Here is a 22,130-nt window from a genome sequence, read left to right on the forward strand (position 1 = left end):
ATCACCCAGGTCATGGTTATCCCAAAAGTGGGGGTGGGGGTGTTCCCAAAAGGCAACTGGACTTTGTATTTTCCTTGAAGTCTTCAAGGAAAAAACCAAAATCCAGTTGCCTTTTAGGGGGGGAAAGGCACTTTTGGGAGTTCTGTGCTGTTATACAGTCTAAATAATATTAGTTATTGGGAATGCACTTGAGAGGGTGGGAGAAAATGTAGCATTCAAATTAGTGTATGAAGATATGCAGCAAGACCATTGTTTAAAGATGCAAGGAAATCGATGCAAAATACAGAGGCTCAAAGCGCTTGCCTTTCTCCAGAAGCAATCAACTAGACTGCAGATCCTAGCATCTCTTCTGGAGCATGAAGCTATTGCTATTTTCTTTCTGTCAGACAGACTTGTTTGGACTAGGGAACCTATTACGCTCAATGGAAATTAATGTTCTGCTGAGGATCTGAAAACACTTCTAGCATGTTTTCCTACTCTCCTAAGTTGCATAAGCTAAAGAGCTTTGCATAAAAGAGAGAGAAGAGGAAGAAATGAAAAGGGGTTTTATAAGCCTTAATTACACAGGGCATTCTTGTTCTAGATCTGATGTGGCTCAGGCATAATCTCAGTTTAGATATGCACAAGTTGATTGTTTTGTGCACTAACCTAAAAGCAAGGTAAGTGACATTTTGGCTGTTCTAGATATTTTTTTTAAATGGCATATTTTGAATGCTATAGATAATTACATGATCACTATGAATATATTACCTAGGATAGTGTTTCATGGAGGATATTTTTTAGTTTCATTAACAGCAGAACAGAAATATAAAATCCTTCACTTTTGCTGCCACTTCTATATAGAAACAGGCTGAATTCCAAGGCATCAAATGTCAGTTTTAGAAAAACATCCTCCCTACATGGTAAGGATCAGGGATGAAATATAAAGGTATCACACAGAAAGCTCCTTAATGTCATTTCAATCTGTATTCCTGATTTAAAGGTAGAAAGTGTTCAACTTTCAAAAGAGATTTTTTTTTCAGATGCCCCTAAATCTCAAAAGAAACTACTTCTCTCTTTCCTAGCTTAATAAATCACATGGGTGTTATCTACTTTCTTCTATGTGATTCTTATCATTTCACTGATCTAGAAACAACCAGACTCTTCAAATATCACTGCTGCTAGGGGCACATGGGGAGTAGCCACATCAGAAGCTCACCTTTTATATCCTAGCTTGAAAGTTTATCTCCAAGTAGCACAAGATATCATGTGGATCCCTGGCCAAAATAGCTTTGTAGAAGGGGAGAATTTTTAAAAAAAATAAATTTTATTGATTTTACAATTAAAACAAACCAACAACACATACATAAAAGAAAGAGAGAAAAAGAAGAAAGGGAGAAGAAAATAGAAAGAAAAAAATAGAAAACAATTAAAAACATTCTCATCTTCAACAGTTTGTAAGACCTCTTTTTTATCCTTATTTGATGCCATATACACACACCGATTCCTTACATATATCTATGTATCACTACTATGTATTTATCCTATCCTCTTTTGCTTTTTAGTGTGAAGTCTATCCTTGGTCTATCCATTTGTTCCAGCAGTTCCAGCTGTTGTAGTATGTTGAAGTGTCTTTATTTTTTAATGCCAAAGTTAATTTGTCCATTTCTGCACAACTTGAAATTTTTTGAATGATCATCTCCTCTGATGGAACATGAAGCTGCTTCCAAAACTGTACAAAAGCCAATCTGGCCGCTGTCAAAATATGTATTATTATATATTTCACTTTTTTTGATATTTGTTTATCAAAGAGCCCTAACAGAAAGGACTCTGGTTTGAATTCAATCTGTTCTCTTGTCATTTCTTCCACCCAATTTCTAATTTTCTGCCAATATTTTTGAGCTTCTGTACAGGAGCACCACATATGGAAAAAAGTTCCCTCTTTTTTTGCATTTCCAGCAATTCGGACTCATATTGGGGTGCATCTTCGCTAATCTTGAAGGAGGAAGGTGCCATCTATAAAACATGTTATTGGCATTTTCTTTGTATGCTACCGATTTTGTAATTTTATTATTTCTACCCCAGACCTTTTCCCATTCTGTTATGGTGATGCTACGTCCTATATTCCTACTCCAGGCTATCAAGTTCCCTTTTACAATTTCTTATTCTAATTCTACTTCTTATAAATAATTATAAAATTTTGTTATATATTTTTTTTGCCTGATCCTAATAAAATTTTATCTAATTGCTGGAGTTTATTGTTGATTCCAAATTGCTACAACTTTAAAAGCACAACTACAATGACGTGGGAAAATACCGGAACGAAGCTGAATGCCATACATGTAAGTACCCGTGAAAACTTAAGAAAACAAATACATATGTGTATATATATATATATATATATATATATATATATATATATATATATATATGGTATTCAGCTTTGGTCCGGTATTTTCCCACGTCATTGTACCATCATCAGGCTTCTGTATTGTGTTCGTCTGTGAGTCAGACTTTCACAGCCATTTCTGTTTTAAATTTGAGGCTAGCCTACTGCTGTGCCAGAATGGTTTTTTCTTCATCCTGATTGGTTGGGAGTCTTGGAGTTTGCTGTGTTCTGCTTGATTGGTGTTTCTAATATCTTCTGTCTGTTTTGTGGCTCTTTTTGTATCTTGATTGGCTGGCAACATTGTGTTCCTTTATTGGAGGCCTTTAGTGAAGCTTGGTGCTATCTATCTATCTATCTATCTATCTATCTATCTATCTATCTATCTATCTATTACATGAAGTATAGAGGCTGAGCATAGACCTTACAAAATTATATATGTGATTTAGAATTTGGATTTAAAATAATACAGTGATAATATTTTTATATTTAAGTACTTATACTCCAGTAACCAGTTAAGAGCACCACTATCCAGCAGATAGATAGATTAAGTAATTAGATACTGGTCAATCCTAATACAGAGATTCTATCACTGAATGTTAATTTGGGATAATAAAATTAATATAGTACAACAATAGAAACAGATCTCAAAAGAAATGACTTCCACAACTACTACAGCTCTGAAAACTGGAAGAAAGGTCACCCCGATGTTAACAACTACGTCGGCAACAGCTTCGCCCATGGCACAAAAAACCATAGAAGAAACATTACCAGTGGAGAAACAAGCTAACATCTTGAATGCCAACATCCAATCAATTTTGCTGACTTTACAGGAATCGATGATGAAGCTGCAAGAAACAATGATGAAAAACCATAATGAGATGAGAGCAGATATCAATGAACTAAAAGAGGAGATGGGGAAATTAAAAGCAGAAATGAAAGTGGATATGTACAAAGTAGAGGACAAAGTTGGATTATTACAGCAGGCCTTGGAGAAAAATGAAGCAACAATAAAAGAAGTAGAGAAAAGGACTGAATGAACCGAAAGGAAATTAGAAAGGGTAGATGAAGAATTAAAGAATGTGAGTAAAGAAATGGAGGACTCACTGGTCTAGTTCGAGATGGACAAGGCTGCTACATACTTGAGATTCCAAAATGTAGTGGAATCCAAAGAAGAAGACCTGGAACAACTATTGGTGGGAATACTGGCTGGACTATTGGAAAAGGATAAAGATGACATCTTAAGGGAGTTTGATGAAGTTTACAGGATTAGCACTAATTATGCGAGATGCCACAAATGCCCAAGAGAAGTCCATATACGATTTGCGAGAAGGAGTGTCCGGGATATCATATATAGGATGTTAAGAGATGAAACAATCACGTATAAAGGTAAAGAAGTCTTGATTCTCAAACAAATACCAAGAAGACTAAGAGAAGAAAGATGAGACTACAAGTTCTTAGCAGCTTACCTAAATCAGAAAAGAATCATATTTAAATGGCTAATCCCAGAGCGGATGTTAGTTTTTTGGAACGAAAGGAAAATTAAAATAGACTCCATGGAAAAGGCCCAGGAATTTTATGAGCGATTGGTAGGTCCGGAAGACCAGAGCAGTAAGGAGGACCTGGAAACAAACTCCCAGGAAGATCAAGGCTATCATAAGAACAGAGATGGAACTTTAGGAAATCAAGGAAATACTCATCTACACCAGGAGAGAGAAGAAAGTAGGACACATCTTCAGGCACAAGGAGAGACCGGAGCCATTACAAGACAAAGAGCGAAACAGAATTAATGAAATGGAAGAAGGGGAGAATTTTCTTCTTACATGTTCAGAACTATAATTCACTAGATGATCTTTTAAAATATGATAGAATCTTTAGGTCAAAAGCCAAAATAAAGCAGCAGGGTCTATGTGAAATAGAGAAAAAGAGAAGAGATTTCCCACCCATCCTAGCTGGGACACCCAGCTAATTAAAGGTAGGATTTACATCCAAGGCTAATCTGAACAAACACTTGCTTTATGTTATATGGTTTCTTCACTGAAATATTGTATTGTTTGTGAAGAATCATTTTAATTGATAATTGGCTATATAGTGTATAACATTCACCATGGACAGAAGTAAGAGGGTCAGAAATGCCAGAGATTATGATTTTTCCGTCTTCCTCTTAATAAATTACAGGTCACAAACAACTTCTGATATGACCTGAATTTCTGTCCTAACTGTACTTCCACGAGAAGTAAAAGGAAGGCAAAGAAAGAATTGGAAAATGCTAGATGCAGATGTCTACTGAAGGCTTCAAATACTGTACATCAAAACCTATTTATTTAAGACAACACAAATTAGGCCTATAGTAATTAAGATTTGACAGAGACCTTGAGCGATTGTTTTAGATGGTTATTTGTTTTTTTTAAATTATGCATCACTATTTTATAAATTGCTAAACAAAATACAGTCTTAAAAAAACAAATGTTTAAAAGGAGTAAACAATAAATTAAAATACTTTGTATATTTTTTCTGGAATGGGAGCCATTATTCCCATGATGAAAGAACTGATCACAATTCACTTAGTATTGCTAGCATTTGAAAGTATTCAGTATTCAGTTTGGCATTGTCCTATTAAGGATTATATATAGATCGCACCAGCTCATCTCTGCCATGAAGCATGGTCCTTTCAACCTTAATGAGCTGATGCTTGATGTGGCATGCATTGCTATATTTCAAATACAAGCAGTGACAGTTTTCTTAAATTAAACCATCTTACAGTTCCTTAAATATAGAAAGCTGGATGTATTCATAATTCTGAATATCCTAAATAATGAAAAAGTCTATATATGCACAGTGAAGGGCTCTTAACTATTGTAGCAAGAATACAGTAGTTGTGACTGCTGTGCAAATTTATCTTACAATAAATATTTGCCCTGTACTTTTATTTATCTGTGTTTGTGTGTGAGTGAGTGTCTTTGTGTCAGTGCTGAATTGTGGCAATTGACTAGTTCCTGCAGTTTCTATGCAAGATTTTTGGAGGTGTTTGCTCTTGCCGAATTCCTAGGGCTAAGAAAAAATGACAGGGTGGAAGTCACCCAGCTGGCTTTCATCCTAAAGCAGAATTAGAACTCATAGTCTCCTGGGCTCTAGGCCAGCACCTTCACCAATTCACCAAACTGGCTCTCTTTTTCTCTCTAGTTACATGGAAATTCTGTGAACAATTTTGAAGATAAAGATATCTGCCTCAAAATTAAAATAAGAGTATTTGTTCCCCATTGACTCTGGCAGTAGATTCTACCTCATTTCTAAAAAGGGGAAATATTCTTTGCCCATGGTGATTTATAAAGTTGCCATGTATAATTAAATGAGAAAGACCTGAAAATCAAATGGAAAGTGTATTCCTATCGAAAATAGAAAAACCTAAAGGCCAAATACACATTCTATCTCTATAGATAGATATCAATTATTTCGATCTAAAGACAGACTGACAGAAAATTAATCCTTTGGCCATAGCTGCAGTTTTGATCTGCTGATCATGTCAGTCCATTCATTTAAATTCATTTAAATTTGCCTAAATACATGTTATTTGCTTCAAAAGTAAGATGGTTTCGTGATATTTGTTATTTAATTGAAATAAATGGCAATATTGGAAACATCTTAGTAATTACCTTGACTTCAGAAAGCTAGAGATTATGGAAAATGTATGATGTCACAGTTTAAAAAACCCTGGAAAATATCTGATGTTTAATTATTGTTGAGAATATTTAATAAAAGTAAAATCTCATTATGGCCAAAGGATCAGCCTCTCTCTCTTTCTCTCTCTCAGAGAGAAAGAAAGAAAGAGAAAGAAAGAACACAATTCCACAGTTGTACAGTAGTCCTAAATGTAATTTATTTGGAGTGCTTTGTACAGGTAGCCCTCAACTTACGAACACAATTGAGTCCCAAATTTCTATTGCTAAGTGAGACAGTTCTTCAGTGAATTTTGCTCCATTGTACAACCTTTCTTGCCACAGTTGTTAAGGGAATGACTGCAGTTGTTAAATTAGTAACACAGTTGTTAAGTCAATGGCTCCCCCATTGACTTGGCTTATAGAAGATCACAAAAGGTGATCACATGACCCCTGGGACACAGTAACTATCACAAATAGGAGTCAATTGCCAAAGGTCTCAATTTTGATCATGTGACTATGGGAATGCTGCAATAGTTGTAAGGATGAAAAGGGATCATAAATCACTTCTTTCAGTGCTGTTGTAACTTTGAATGGTCACTAAATAAACTGTTGTAAGTCAAAGACTGCCAGTACTTTATTTATTGAGTAAACACACCTATGATCACACTGCGAAAGCTAAATCACACTTCATACAAGGAGACTTTATATCAATAAGCATGCATGTGATCAGAAAGTTTACTTCCTTTGCAAATTATATTCTTTTTGTTCCAATTTTGGACACTTACTTTCTAGAGTTGTTTTAATCTCCTCCCTGCCCTCTTCCTTAATGTTCTGATTGAACTTTTTTCAAAACCAGTTCAGCAATGCTCCAATTTTTAAAAACCATTTTTTCTTCATTTTTAAACTGAGATCAATAAAATATCTGCCTCTTGGTTGAGATTTGGTTCCAGTCATTTTACCCCCTCAGATTCCCCTCCTTTTCTTTTAACACAGAGACGGGGCAATTACTTAGGATGTTTTAAAAGTTGCAGGTAAATCAATCAAGAGATACCTGTACTTGTACAACATAGGCACCATTTACAGTTCTGTCATTCAGCAATACTAATCCTATTATTAAGAAGATAAATAATTACCCATTGCGAAGAAAGGGATCCCCAACAGAGTTGAATTATATTTTCCATCAGTAATGAAAAATATTCCTGCAGCAGTAACACTGGAGATGCAGATTGTGAGTACTCCCAAGAGCCCAAGAAATGGCTTGCTGCGAAGGCAATCTTTCATGGAGCTGGAGAGGATGGCCACCAACAGAACAAGCATGAGGCTCACTAAGATCTTGCCCCTGGCTAGGAAGCTGGTCTTATGAAAGTCCCTCCACAAACTAAAGGAGGCAAGAGAATACAGCTGTAGATCCTTATGATGGAGCTGCAGCTTGTGGATCAGTTTGCAGAATTCATTCTCCCACTTCTCACCAATGAAGTCCTGGGCTGCAGAATGGTAAGTCTGGAGGTAGTAAGTGATTTGGACAGCTCTGGCTGACTTGACCCTTTGGTCCTTGCTGTTTGGCAGCTCCATGACTCCACCAAGCTGATGGCCAATAAAGCTGCTTCTCCCATCCTGAGGAGAAAAACCAAAGGACATATATGTTAGGATAAAGCTTTTTCTTTAAAAATAACAAATAACAGCACTTCTAAATTTCTCCTACAAAGAGCTTTCTAGAAGACAAACCTAGTTATCCTACTTTTCTGCAATGATCAACATTATAAACAATTTGAATTAAGTTTTGAAGACAATAAAGGAGAAGGCCTTTGAGGGTGAAGGTTTCAAACCCCAGGGAGAAATAGCAAGGATGGCAAGACACCCCAATTCAATCAGCAATGTGTTGTGTATATTAATTTAACTACTGCACATTCTTGCAAACTAGCAGGGAGAACCAACAAAGCTATAACATTCATAGATTTTGCTTTATAAAAATACTGTATCAATGAGAAGGAGAGAAATAGACCAGCCTGACAAACAAATGAACAGCAGAAATGAAAGCGTTCTAATTTGTTTTTACTTCCCTTTATATTTTGGGTTATTTCACATCCAAACAGTGAATGAGAATGCATTTGTTTTGCTTTTTCAATCGCATTAAAAATTAATGTTAGTTCCATAAGAATAAACAGATTTAAAGAAAAGTGCAAACAAAATTGGAATCAATGATGAACCTTTGTGCATGAGGGCAACATTCACAATAGTTATTTCTCTAACAAAAATTATGGACACAGCCCACGACCAATTACTATTAATCCATCAATAACCACTTGAAATCCTAACAGAAAGAATTATCCCCAAACTACATATTTCCCACCTCATCAGGGAGATTGGTGGCATATAAATTTAATAAATAAATTGATCTGGAATAATTACCACCAGCTGTTCTATGGCCAAGTTCATTAGGTTATTATTGATTATGTCTTGACCTGAATACAGTGAAATAATTCTTTTTAACCCTAATAATCCCATGATTTACATATGAATCTTGAAGCAAAGTTTCAGTTCTGTGTACAGTTATTTGGAAGGAAGCCATATGGAATTCAATGGGACATAATACTTATATAGAATAGATACTGGTTTCATTCCCAGTGCATAGGCTTCTCTATTAAAATGAAATTGCCACTCTAAATCTCCTTGTGTAATTGTACTTGGTCAAAGTTAAATAAGACATTCAAATCTTGTTAAATCAGAGCTCCAAACAAATCTTATTTTCAGATTTGAAAAGCAATTGTAATGTGGAATTTCACTGACAAACAGTTACAAAACACTGCACTTCTTGCTGTTGGCAAAACCACTGATTTTAAATCAGAATAGTTAAATTTCCTAATCTAAGGAATTCATAACTTTTTAAAACCAAATTAACTAACCTGTTTTTCTAATAAACAACTCACAGAGAAGTCATGCACAGTGTTGACTTTTGGATTTTTTAAGAATACAAAACAATGCAACAACCTTCTTTGAGAACTACTTTGCTGAGTTAAATAAATGCTTTATCTGTTCCATCATACTGTTTATACCAATAAGCAAATACCATTAGCCTATGTGACTATACAAGACATGAAACTATGTCATCTGACTCTCCTGCCATATGTATTTGGCTAAGCAAGCTGTCAGTCCTTCAAGGCAGGTAACAGAAAAGTTGGAAGGAAGAGGCAACTGCTCCTCACAAAACTGTCATTGTTAAGTTTGAGCAATGAGAGGCTGAACCAGAGCATGAGTGCAACAGTACTTTATTTTACAAATAAAGGGCTGACCGTGCTTGCCAAGCCTGGAACTGGCTCGCAGCAATCAGCAGCCAGTTGGACCCCGCAGCCTGCTTTTATAGCTGGCTGCTGGGGAGAACTGACCAATGGGAATGGGGGAATAACACCCACACAAAGTGAGTGGACCTGAGTGAGAACTCCTTGAGTCCTCAGGACATAACACCCCTTCCCCCCAGATGCGAACACGCATAGTCCTTGAGGTAGATGGGGGGTTTGTGTTGGCGCCCGGAGCGGCGCAACTCGGGAACATTGTCTGACTGTTCGGTATCAGTCTGTGACGGTTGAGCTGGCATAGTGTCGCCAACACTCTCTCTGGACTGGCATCCTCGGAAACCACCGGTTGGTTTCTGGAGTCAAACTCTCGTGGGTTGGATCCGGTTGATCAACTCTCTGGGCGCTGTTGTCCGAGTTTGGGCTGACCGGAACGACCGCTGGCGCAGACTGGTCACTGGGTGCGGTGTGGCTGGGTGGCGGATGGGACGGTTCCCCTTCGACTGGAGACTCTGGATTCTTGTTTGCGAGGTTGCTGAGGCGCCTTCTGAGTTGGTCTATGTGTCTCCTCCAGACGCGACCATCCTCCAGCCTGACTCTATATGATCTCGGCCCGGTGACGGCGATGACCTCGCCCGGAATCCAAAGTGGGTCCCCAGCGAAATTCCTTGCGAATATCGGCTCCTGTAACATAAAATGTCTAACTCCGAAGTGGAAGCGAGGGGAGAGTCAGGGCAGTATTGTGGGTGCAGTCTATCTAATACAGTCCTCAGGCGCCGCCCATCAGAAGTTCCGCTGGGGACTTATTGGTGACTGCACAGGGGGTTGAGTGCTGGCTCATCAGGAACCGTGAGAGTTTGTGGTGCCAGTCATCTCTGCCAAACCTAGCGAGGGCCTCTTTGGTGGTCCTGACGGCCCTTTCAGCCAACCCATTACTCGCAGGGTGAAATGGGGCTGTGAAAATGTGGCGAATGCCTAGGTTGGCTGCAAAACGGCTGAATTCTACTGATGCGAACTGTGGGCCATTATCGGAGACCAAGGAGTCGGGTAGTCCATGGGTAACGAACAGGCGCGTTAACACGTTGGTGATTGCTAGTGTGGTGGTCGTGGATAGCTGCGCCACGTCTATCCACTTGGAATAAGCGCCCACGACCACTAGGAACATCTTTCCATGCACGGGCCGGCCAGATCGATATGGATTCTAGACCAAGGCGCTGGCGCTCTCCCATCTGGTAGGGGTGGCGATGGGGGAGCAGGACGGGATTCCTGGCAAATGCTGCAGGAACTTACCCAATTGACAATGTCCTCGTCTAGACCCGCCACCACACGTAGCTGCGTGCCAACGCCTTCATTCTCACAATGCCGGGTGTCCCTCGTGCAACGCTTCCAGGACTCGGGTACGCAGCGAGGTCGGGATGACCACTCGAGTGCCCCACAGTAGACAACCCTGCAAACTGGACAGCTCCTGCATGCGAGTCTTAAAGGGCGCGAATTTGTTATCAACATTGCCTCCCGGCCACCCCTCCTCACCCAGTCGAGCACCTGGGCGAGCGCTTGGTCTGCCTTGGTTTTGGCGGCGATGTCAAGGGCGGTGATGGGCAGGTCCAACTGGGTGATTTCAAAAATGGCATTGACAGGAGCTGGGTCTTCAGCCGGAGCGGGTAAGGGGCAGCGACTGAGTGCGCCAGCGTGGGATAGAGTTTTGCCCGGGCGGTGGATAAGTTTGTATGAGTAGGCCGCTAGGAAAAGCGTCCACCTTGTCATCCGAGGGGAGAGGACTTGAGGTGTCTGTTTGTCGCCGGCCAGTAGGCCCAGGAGGGGCTTATGGTCGGTGACCAGTTCAAGAAGTGGCCAAAAGGAATTCATGAAACTTTTTCACGGCTGCAACAGCTGCTAGGGCTTCCTTGTCTATTTGGCTGTAATTTCGCTCCGTGGCCGAGAGCGTCCTGGAGAAAAAGGCGATGGGGGCCTCGGCGCCATTGGCGAGTCGGTGACTAAGGACCGCCCCAATTCCAAAAGGGGATGCGTCTGCTGCCAGTACTAAAGGGAGGTTGGGGTCGAATTGGATGAGCACTGCCTCTGACGTAAGTAGTGATTTGACGGCGTTAAACGCCTGGTCTTCTTTGTGCCCCCAGTGCCACGGTGACTTTTTGTCTAGTAATCTGTGTAGGGGTTCGGCTACTGAGGCTTTATGGGGCAAAAAGGATGCATAAAGTTTAGGAGCCCCAAGAAAGCTTGTAGCTCCGCTTTGGAGGTCGGTGTGGGAGCTTCGTGGATCGCCCTGACCTTGGACTCCAGGGGTGAATGCCAGAGGCGTCAATTTTATAACCCAGAAAGTCCACCTGTCTAGTGGCAATGGCGCATTTTTCTTTTTTTAACTTGAGGCCATGCTGTCTGAACCTCTCTAACACTGCTCGCACTCTCTGGAAGAGTTGGGGTCTGTCCCTGGCCGAGACCAAGATGTCGTCAAGTAGGGTACTACACCAGGGAGGCCCTGTAAAATCCGCCCATGAGGGATTGAAAAATACCCGGGCAACACTTACGCCAAATTGGAGACGCTTGCATCGGAAGGCACCCTGTGAGTGACGATGGTCTGAAGTTCCGCTGTTTGGTTATCAACAGGGAACTGTTGATATGCTTGAGACATGTCCAATTTAGCAAAAATACTGCCCGGTTCGAATGTGTGCAATAAGTGCTGAATGACGGGCATGGGGTAGGCGCTAACTTGTAAATATTTATTGATTGTTGTCTTGTAGTCCGAGCAAATTCTCAGGCTACCATCTTTTTGAGGGGTGTGACAATGGGCGCCTCCCACTTGGCGAAATCTGTTGGCTCAATGACCCCTTGTTTTAGTAGTTTATCCAATTCAGCGTCTAGTTTTGGTCGAATAGCAAATGGAACTCTACGTGGTTTTAATCTGATTGGGACTGCCTGGGGGTCAACGGTGAACAAGATGGGGGTTCCATTATAACACCCCAGCTCCTCGCTGAACACATCTGCGTAGTCAGCGAATAAGGAGTCAGTGTCTGAGGTTGAGACAGCATGGACTCCTGTTAACCCTAGGCCGAGGTGGGGAAACCAATCGAGCCCCAATAAGGTGGGTAGATTGCCGTTAACTACCACTAGAGGTAGGTGGCCTTTAAAAGCTCTAAAACTGACAAAGAACTTGCCTCTGCCGATCACGGGAATGGCCTTCCCCTGGTAGTCCTTCAGACCGAACTGGCATCTCTGAAGCCGGGTAGTAGATAGGCTGGGGTGGAGTCTCTTGAGGGTGTTCCACGAGATTATTGAGAGCGCTGACCCTGTGTCAACCTCCATGTGGCACGGTTTACCTTCTAGGGAAACGGAGAGAGAAATTTTACTAACAGAGTGGCAAGTACGCCTGGCAAGGCGGTGCGTGCGACAGTTTAATACTTGCCTCTGTGGTCCCGAGTGCGAGGACGGGGGTCTTTGTGCAGCGCTTTGGGGAGCTTGGCAGACTCTCGCAATGTGCCCCCTCTTATGGCAGTTGTTGCAAACGGCTCCTTTAAACTTGCAGGTGGCCCTTTGATGTGATCCCCACAGGCTAGGCACAGGGTGATGTGCTTGGGTGGACCGGTGTATTCTTGTTTGGCCCCTACCTGACCGTCTGTCATTGGTGAGGCGATGGACATCGTTCTCATCGTTGTGGCCTTCCTCCGCTTCCACCTCTTCGAATGAACTGGGAACGCTGCTAGCTTGGTGCTTGGGCCCTGAATTTCGGTGGCTGAGTTCGTTGCTAGCTCGGCTGCTAGGGCCTCCTCTACGCTTGCGCGAGGTTGAGGTCTTTTTAGCTAGCAGTCGCCTCTGTAGGTTGAGATCCTTGACCCCACAAACCAACTGATCGAGGAGCATGTCCTCCAGGTATGTTCCAAACCCGCAGTGCAGGGCTGCTGTTCTGAGGGCGGCCATATATTGGTTGATGGTCTCCTTACTTGATTGCTTCCTCATTCGGAACGTGAACCTCCTGGCGATTTGTGAAGGCCTGGGAGCGTAGTGGTTTGTGAGGATCTCAAGCAACTCGGACCACGGAACGTTTTTAATTCTCTCGGCGCCACGAGTGCTGCAGCGGTATCGTAAACGGTGGCTCCGCAGTAAATTAGGAAATAGGATTTTTTCCGATGCTCTCCCGCATCCGACAGGCCGACCGCATCGATGTAATGATTGAAACGGTTCTTATATGATTCCCACTTCTCTTCGTCTGGTTTAAACGCCGGGAATACTGGATTGGAACTCATGGTGCTGGAACGGCTGGGCTACCTGCGGGAGAAATCTCTCTGGGACTACGAACGCTCGTGAGTTACTAGTGATATCAGCTCTGGAGAGGTTTTTGCTACCCTCTTTTCTCTCTCTGGGTTACCACGTTGGCTGCTAGCCGTTGGAGGTGTCTTGATTCGCGCCAAAAAAGTGGGCGTTAGTGACTCTCTACAGCGCTGTGCTGTGATTCCTACTGGCTCGAAATTCAAATGACACCCGTTTGAATTTCGCGCCAAATGCAGAGCGGCTGCGGCTCGCAGCGCTTCACTTTCCCCGTAGCGAGGCTAACAAGCGGCTACAGACGCTTCTAACTATTTGACTCAGACCGCTTTCTCTGGCTGCGGATCTGCGTTTGCTCTTTTTGATCGCTCGTTTCGCTAGCTGACCGCTCTCTCTGGCTGCGGATCAGCGTTTCCCTTGTTGCCAGCCGATCGCTCTCTGGGCTGTAGATCGGTGGCTAGTGACTCAGCGGTTGCAAGGTGCTTCTGGTAGCGATCCCATCCTCGTCGCCAGTGTTAAGTTTGAGCAATGAGAGGCTGAACCAGAGCATGAGTGCAACAGTACTTTATTTTACAAATAAAGGGCTGACCGTGCTTGCCAAGCCTGGAACTGGCTCGCAGCAATCAGCAGCCAGTTGGACCCCGCAGCCTGCTTTTATAGCTGGCTGCTGGGGAGAACTGACCAATGGGAATGGGGGAATAACGCCCACACAAAGTGAGTGGACCTGAGTGAGAACTCCTTGAGTCCTCAGGACATAACAGTCATGCATTTAGTTGTCCACACAGAGAAATCCATGAAGACACTGCCAAATACAGTATTGCAATTATTAGCCATTGATCTCATATGCTTTCTGAAAAACATAAACTTGGCCTGGTCCCTAAGTAGAAATCCTGTGCCTGAAAAGTTGGTGAACAATTTCTTCCTGCACAATTACATGGTGTTTATAAGAAGGAACATATAAATTCATTTTTTGATTCACTTCTGGTTCCTGTGGATTGCTCAACATATCACTCATGCTTGTATTGGACATGATCCTTTCAACTATGAAGTTTTAGATAGGCAATAAGCACCATTCAGTTCACGATCTCTCATCCAATTTATCCCTTCCAGACACTAATGTAATGCTAATACTACAATAGTGAGAGGTACCTTCCATGCCTAGGAGATGCTGAGTGTCCAAGGAATGCAAAAAATATAGATTGTAATTCACATGTCTGTTAGTAAATCAGCCAGCTTGCTTGCCTGTTTTTTGTTTCACACAACTGCTGACTGGATATTTTCATAACAGCTAATGCTCCACTGACTGTTAAACCGTAGTTTATAACAAATAGCAATTGTATCATTTATAAACTCATGTCAGTGCTAAAATAATGCAGGAGTTACACTGCATTCAGTAATGAAACAAGAAGAAACCATTCATGTTACCAATGATAATATCTGTTAATCACTTTAAAGAGTGATATTTGTTTGAAGTTAATTTATAAATGTACCACTGAGTCAAGAGGCATGAGGATGAACTTGGCAATTGACTGGCAGAAAGGAGGGGCAGCCTTCAGGTAAGGAAGAGCTGTCTATCACATAATGAAGTGAATGGATGGATGGATGGATGGATGAATCCTTTATTGGCCAAATGTGATTAGACACACAAGGAATTTGTCTTGGTGCATATGCTCTGTGTACTTACAAGAAAAAATACATTCATCAAGAGTCAAGAATCATAAGTTACAACACTTAATGATAATCATAGGGTACAATAAGCATCAAATCATACTAGGAAACAGTCAATAAAAATCATAAGGATACAAGCAACAAAGTTACAGTCATACAGTCACAAGTGGGAGGAGATGGGTGATACGAACAATGAGAGGATTAATAGTAATAGTAATGCGGACTTGGTAAATAGTTGGACAGTGTTGAGGGAATTATTTGATTAGCAGAGTGATGGCATTCAGGAAAAAAAACATTCTTGTGTCTAGTTTTGAGGGTAGGAGTTGAAACAGTTTATGTCCAGGATGTGAGGGATCTGAAAGTATTTTCACAGCCCTCTTTTTGACTCATGCAGTATACAGGTCCTCGATGGAAGGCAGGTTGGTAGCAATGGTTTTTTCTGCAGTCCTAATTACTCTCTGAAGTCTGTGTCTGTCCTGTTGGGTTGCAGAACCAAACCAGACAGTTATAGAGGTGCAGATGATAGACTCAATAATTCCTCTGTAGAACTGGATCAGCAGCTCCTTGGGCAGTTTGAGCTTTCTGAGTTGGCGCCGAAAGAACATTCTTTGTTGTGCTTTTTTTATGGTGTTTTTGATGTAAGGTGGCCATTTTAGGTCTAGAGTTATGGTAGAACCTAGAAATTTGAAGGTCTCTACCGTTTATACTGTGTTGTCTAATATTGTAAGAGGTGGTAGTATGGGAGGGTGCCTCAACTATACTGAACCTGCTTTCTTTTGTGTTTGCTTCTGAAAAACTGGAGCATGCTTTAATGCTGAAGCTGTTAAAGTCCTCTTAGCACTTCCTTCTCATTGGAAGCCAGTCTGAACAAAAACTTCATAGGCCTCCTCATCTCTTGAAGTGCTTGGAAGAGAGGCTGCAATATATGTGGCCCACATTTAAGTCATAATGGAGCTACTGACATGCTCACTTCCAAGTAGAAAGGAACCAACCTGTGTCCTTCTGACTTCTGTTTCAAAGCTCTACTTTGTGATATTTTCTTTCTTTATTCATCGCCAGTTGAGCAGACCCCTTGCACTATTCAATCCTAGGATGAAGATCTAAGACCAGAGGGGTCAGCTTCCCAGATCTGAGAGGCTATCCCAAAGGCATATAAGTGCTAATGGGACAGCAGACTCTGCAGTTCCAATTTGATGGATCTCAGCAATGTACTTATAAACTTGTTTATTGCATTATTTCTCTTCGATCAGTGCTAAAAAAAAAAAAAGCTGCTGGTGAATATTCTACATGATTGTGTATTGGACTTTGGATTTCATCTGGCCTCATTCTTTTTTCTCCCTTGAATATGTTGCCTAATTGATAGTTTACTAGTCTTGATCCCTGCTGGCCTGTTGGATGGATGAGCGCGGTCTATCTTCAAAGACCTTGCAGAAGGACCTTTTCAAAGGCTACTTCATTCCATCTAGCTGTGATAGAGCCTGAGTGTGCTTTTACCTCTGACCTGTGGTTGATTTATAGATTGCTAATTTGCTTCCTGGCAGCCACCTGCACTGGCACAGAAAACTCAATAATCTGGACTGTAGGATATGTTTTCTATTCCTGAAGACATTGTGGTACTTCTTGATGGAGCTTAAGGGCACCAGTTGGTTCGAACTCAGAATAGGTGCCTGATGATGGGGCGGGGGGAGAAGCAGGCATGCACCATAATGTTCCCTATAGAGAATATATCCATGAACTCTACAATTTTAGATGCTCTCTCCTTCTGAATTTACTTGGGTTTATTGTTAAAATTGATTTAATATTATTTCAAACATGTTTACCGAATGATAATCATCCCAAATGTAGCACAAGAATGATGTAAATATGATTGCTTGTGGGGTGCTAGAACTGCCAGTTATAAATCCAGTAAAGCAGAAAACAGCAGCTGTAATCTATAACCTTACCTCCTAGCTGAGCAATTACCATCCAGAGAATCCCAATTATGACACTCAGCAAAGCTTCACAGTCAGTGTTGGATGTATATTTTGTGTATATTCATAGATATTGTACTCTCTAATTGCAAATGGAGACATGGGTACTCTATTTTTCTTATTTTCATCTTTAAGTGCTCTGGTTTTATTGTATTGTGAACAGTTGCTGGGGTGCATCCACAGTTTCGTTGTACTTGTACAATGACAATAAAGTTCTTCTTCTTCTTCTTCTTCTTCTTCTTCTTCTTCTTCTTCTTCTTCTTCTTCTTCTTCTTCTTCTTCTTCTTCTTCTTCTTCTTCTTCTTCTTCTTCTTCTTCTTCTTCTTCTTCTTCTTCTTCTTTGCATTCAAGGATTACTGAGGTTTGTAGTGGAACCTAAAATTTGCACGATAATGCTGTTATTTTCCTCAGGGTGTGATCAGTACCGTTTTTGTTTTTATCACTTAGGGGAGTCAAATATTCTCTAAATCAGATAATTTTTCAGTTATGAAAATGAAAACTGAGAAATAAATCTTGGAGTAGAACCACTTCCCTGGTCTGATGCTTATCAGATATGGTGGCCAAATTATGCTGGGATGCAACGCTAATATTCATGGGGAGTTTAGGTGGACAAAGGCTGGAACTGACTATTGTAATCCTCATTATCAGCTTTGGAGCATCTGGATAAAAATGCAATAATATTTCTTAGGGTCTCCATAAGATTCCACTGATACCACCAAAAACATACTATCTTAGATACATATTTCCATTAAACATCATCACACAGCACAGTTGCAGGAAAATCTGGGATTATTGCTTGGGCAGGTACACCATTGCTCGAATCAGTGAGATTGGAAGGAGAAGAAATGTAAACCTTTCATACATTTAATACCTAAAAGATACCACTGAAAATCACACACAAACATGGACAAAACCTCAAAAAGCTCTCATTGTTTAAAAGGATCAGTAATCCTAAAAAACTGAGTGGGATTACATTTTGTACACCTTTCTTTTTTTTTACATTTTACATTTTATTTGATTTGTCAATCGCTTACAAGATACAGGTATAAGAATAAATATAGTTTTGAATACATGAGATAGATACTTCGAAGAAAAATAAAAAAACAATAGGACAGGGACGGTAGGTATGATTGGTGCGCTTATGCACGCCCCCTACAAGCCTCTTAGGAAGAGGGTGAGGTCAATAGTAGACAGTCTAAGGTTAAAGTTTTTTGGGTTTGGGGAAGAAACCACAGAGTCAGGTAGAGTATTCCAAACATTGACCATTCTGTTGCTGAAATCGTATTTTCTGCAGTCAAGTTTGGTGTGGTTAACCTTGAGTTTGTATTTATTGTGTGCTCTTGTATTGTTATGATTGAAGCTGAAGTATTCATTTGCAGGTAGGACATTGCAATGTATGATTTTTGGAGCTATAGAAATAATGAATTGCAGAGCAATTGTGATTATGGTAATAATGCTGCAAAGCTCTCGCTGTTGATCATAGCCCTTGAACAAAATGCTTGCATAGACACATGTAACATTTGTAATGGACCAATTTGCTGAGCCAAAGCTTTAGACTTGGCACTGCATTCCCAGTATTTCCTCTATAGAAAGCAACTGCTATGCATAGATTAATTATAAAATAGAATCCAGAAACATTCTAATAAGCTATGGGATCACCCTGCCAACAGACAGACAATATAACTTTTAGAATATTTTATTTGGAAAACATATCATGACATATCCTAGCTTACTTTTGAGAAGTTCTACTCTCTTCTTAAACTGGAATCAAGGGTGAGTTTTATTCCATATTTAAATCTCTCCAAAGTAGCAACAAAAATGCCTACTTATGGTATTTATTCCCTGTGTATATGTGTACATGTATATATAAAACACTTTTCAGGCATATCCTAGCCCCTGAAATGACCTTGGAAAGAAGAAAAAATATGCAAGCTGAAACTCATATGCTATGTATTTATTTATAGTTTCTCTGTTCTGCCCAAAACAGAAGGTTCTGGGGTGAATTACAAGTCAGTAACATATAGAAGGCCACAGAAAAAAAAACAAGACTGAATGCAAATAGATAGCTACTACATCAAATGCAATCACTTTTCTAATGTATTCCTGCAGCTTGGGGAAGAAAAAAAATCTTGCCTGGACTTGCTTAGGCTACATATCTTCCTATCAAAAAAGTATTTCTTTGAGTTACAGAATAAACTAATGCAGAGAGAGAGAGAGAGAGGCCCAGATGAGTTAAAGGAACTTTCCATCACAGTTCTATAGCTTTTCGATGGCAGAACATACTGTTGTTTCAGAAGACTGGCTAAGAAATTAGCACGTTTTCCACATTTAAGAAGCATGATGTGAATAATTTGACAGAAGAAGAGAAAGCCCTTTGGTAAGTTATTTAGAAGATCAGTAGTGGGTTTGTTTTTTTTAAAGAGGAAAGCTGACAAAATAGCAAATTAATGCTTAACTACTGAATTTTATCCTGCAGGCAAGAAGAAACAGAGACAGAAAAAGGATAAGTAATATTGCAAGTAGCAAGGGGAAAAGACACAAGAGAAAGAAGTGAAAGAAATTATATACATTTCTTTCATATACTGTTTCAGAATGTAGGAAAGAAATGATAGGTACCTAATTTCCTGTTTAATTCTAAAACAGGCTTTAAAAATGAGAGTGGGGGTGGGGTGGGGGGAACAACCTTATGTGGACCTGAGGAAGACTTTCCTGGGATGAGTCAGTTTTAATATGCCAGACTCTACTAGCCTGTTTGTTCCAGAAGGACTTCTCCTGCAGTCTCCTAGAGTTTACTTGTTCTGGGTTGCACCAGGACTGCAGGCCTCTGGCTGGCCTTTTCTAACTTAATTAGGCAAAGTGTTTGCTAGTAATGCTGCCTCTGGAATCATAGTTGTTTCTGCACTCCCTCAAACCCACATCACTCCTGGACTATAAGGTGAGGGACAATTGAAGTTACTATCTCATAACATCTGGATAGCCTCAAAAGACTCATTCATACTTTCCAACTATGTCCTAGGACCTAAGCCAATCATAACTCCTGATTAATAATATTGCAAGGAGCCAAGGGGGGCTTGGAAAGATGAGCTTTAGGAGTGCCAAACAAAAACCCTACAGAAAAGAAGGGCATCTAGAAAAACATTAAGGTGCTACCCATAAGAACATTCAAAATCTCATGGATCTCCATAGCCAATTAATAGGCTCTGATTAAATTGAAACAGGTGTTCAATTGAGTATTTAATGATGCCAGTGTATCACACACTAGAGTATAGTTGTTCACAGCCCATTTCAAGAGGAGGAATTTCAACTGTATTTTGTTTTGCTTAATCTCATCAGAAAAGGTGAATCAAGGACCTTCTTTTCGAGTGGCAGTAGAGGCAACTGGAACCAAAATTAGAGTTTGCTAAGAAAAAAATGTTCTTTTTCTCCTGGCCATTTGCTTGCAGTGCTCAGTTCAAATAAAAAACAAACTGCAGTGTAGTCAGTGCTCTCTTTCCCTCTCCCCACACCCCCCATTGTGCCTGAATTGTCCTCCACAGCTTTCAAATGCTCTCGTCTCCAAGTAGAAAGTCACAAGTTCACTTCTGTTGTGACCTGAGCGGAACCGTAACCAAGGTTTCCCCATGTATACCCATAGCTGCTTAATAATGGGAACCCTTTACACACTGGGTTGTCTCTTGCAGCAGTTGCACTATCTGGAGCTGCCTTAGAAGGGAAGGCACTAAAGCTTTAAAACATGAAAATTTCCTTAGCCTCTGAGGGTGAAAAACTCAGCATGAACAGAGAGATCCTATCACGACATGTAGAAAGTCCCACAATAAACCTCAGATATATTAAGCAAGAAATGGGAAAAATTATTTGGTTTGGGTGAATGGTTGATACAGTGGTTGAGGCACTAGGCTAGAAACCAGGAGGCTGTGAGTTCTAGTCCAACCTTAGGCATCTGGGTGACCTTATGGCCGTCACTTTGTTTCAGCTCTGAGAAGGAAGCAAGGGAAAACCATTTCCAAGAAAACTACCAGGACTTGTCAGGGCAGTCATCAGGACTCAAGAATAACTCAAAGGAACAAACATAAAAGGAAAAATTAAATGTTTAAGGAAGATTGTATGTGTCAGATAATCATTTGTCTGAAGTGGTGTAGGGTTGCCTACCTGACCAGAGGGTTGGACTAGATAGAAGAGCCCCAAGGTCCCTCCCGTTATTCTAGTTATTCCGTTCTATTATTTAAAAAAAATAAGCAGAATATAGTGGTGTCTGCATTCAGTTGACTTTAGTTGTGAGAAAGTGATAAATGTGACAGTTTAATTAGATTTACCCTTGTATTTTTATTGTTTTTTTTTCCTGGAACAGTATAAGTCCTTGAGACAGAATTATCAGGTAGGAGCTACAGTATATCATCGGCTGCAATATTACCCAGTTTAGCAGCCTTGATTACTGTATAATACATTGGTTATAGGGGGTTATATCTTTTTTGCATGGCAATGAGATTGGATAAAAAAAAAACTCTCTCTCCAGCATTTTGGAGTACTTGGCTCTGTTTCATTTGGTAGGATAAAATCAGCAGCATTGAACCAAATACAGCCCAAATTCAAATGGGCTTGCTGAGTAAGTGATATGTAGTCTGAGTCCCAGGATCACAGGAAAACCAGAAAAATCTTGGATGTCACTCTTGGAATCCTTAAGAAAACACCCATAATTGAATTATAAAATTTAAAGCAGCATGAATTACAAAAATACATATATACAAACAGCACAGAGTCATATGAAGTGTAATTAGTTTATATTCAAACATAGCATGCAGTGGTGGGATTCAATTTTTTTTACTACCGGTTCTGTGGGCATGGCTTGGTGGGTGTGACAGGGGAAGGAGACTGCAAAATCTCCATTCCCACCCCACTCCTGGGG

The 22,130-nt window shown here is 40.6% G+C and overlaps 1 protein-coding gene across 2 annotated transcripts in view; it reads right to left on the reverse strand.

The window, feature by feature from the left end:
• PTCHD4 (patched domain containing 4) overlaps positions 1 to 22,130 on the reverse strand; it is an 80,537-nt gene that overhangs the window by 39,108 nt on the left and 19,299 nt on the right. For both annotated transcript variants that reach the window (XM_026707739.2, XM_026707737.2), the window contains exon 2: positions 7,158 to 7,638. In XM_026707739.2, the coding sequence (XP_026563524.2) occupies positions 7,158 to 7,638 (481 nt within the window). The remainder of the gene's footprint in view (positions 1 to 7,157; positions 7,639 to 22,130) is intronic.

This window comes from Pseudonaja textilis, chromosome 1 (assembly GCF_049901715.1).
Source record: "Pseudonaja textilis isolate UNSWEBS1 chromosome 1, rPseTex1.2, whole genome shotgun sequence".
Lineage (NCBI taxonomy): Eukaryota > Metazoa > Chordata > Lepidosauria > Squamata > Elapidae > Pseudonaja > Pseudonaja textilis.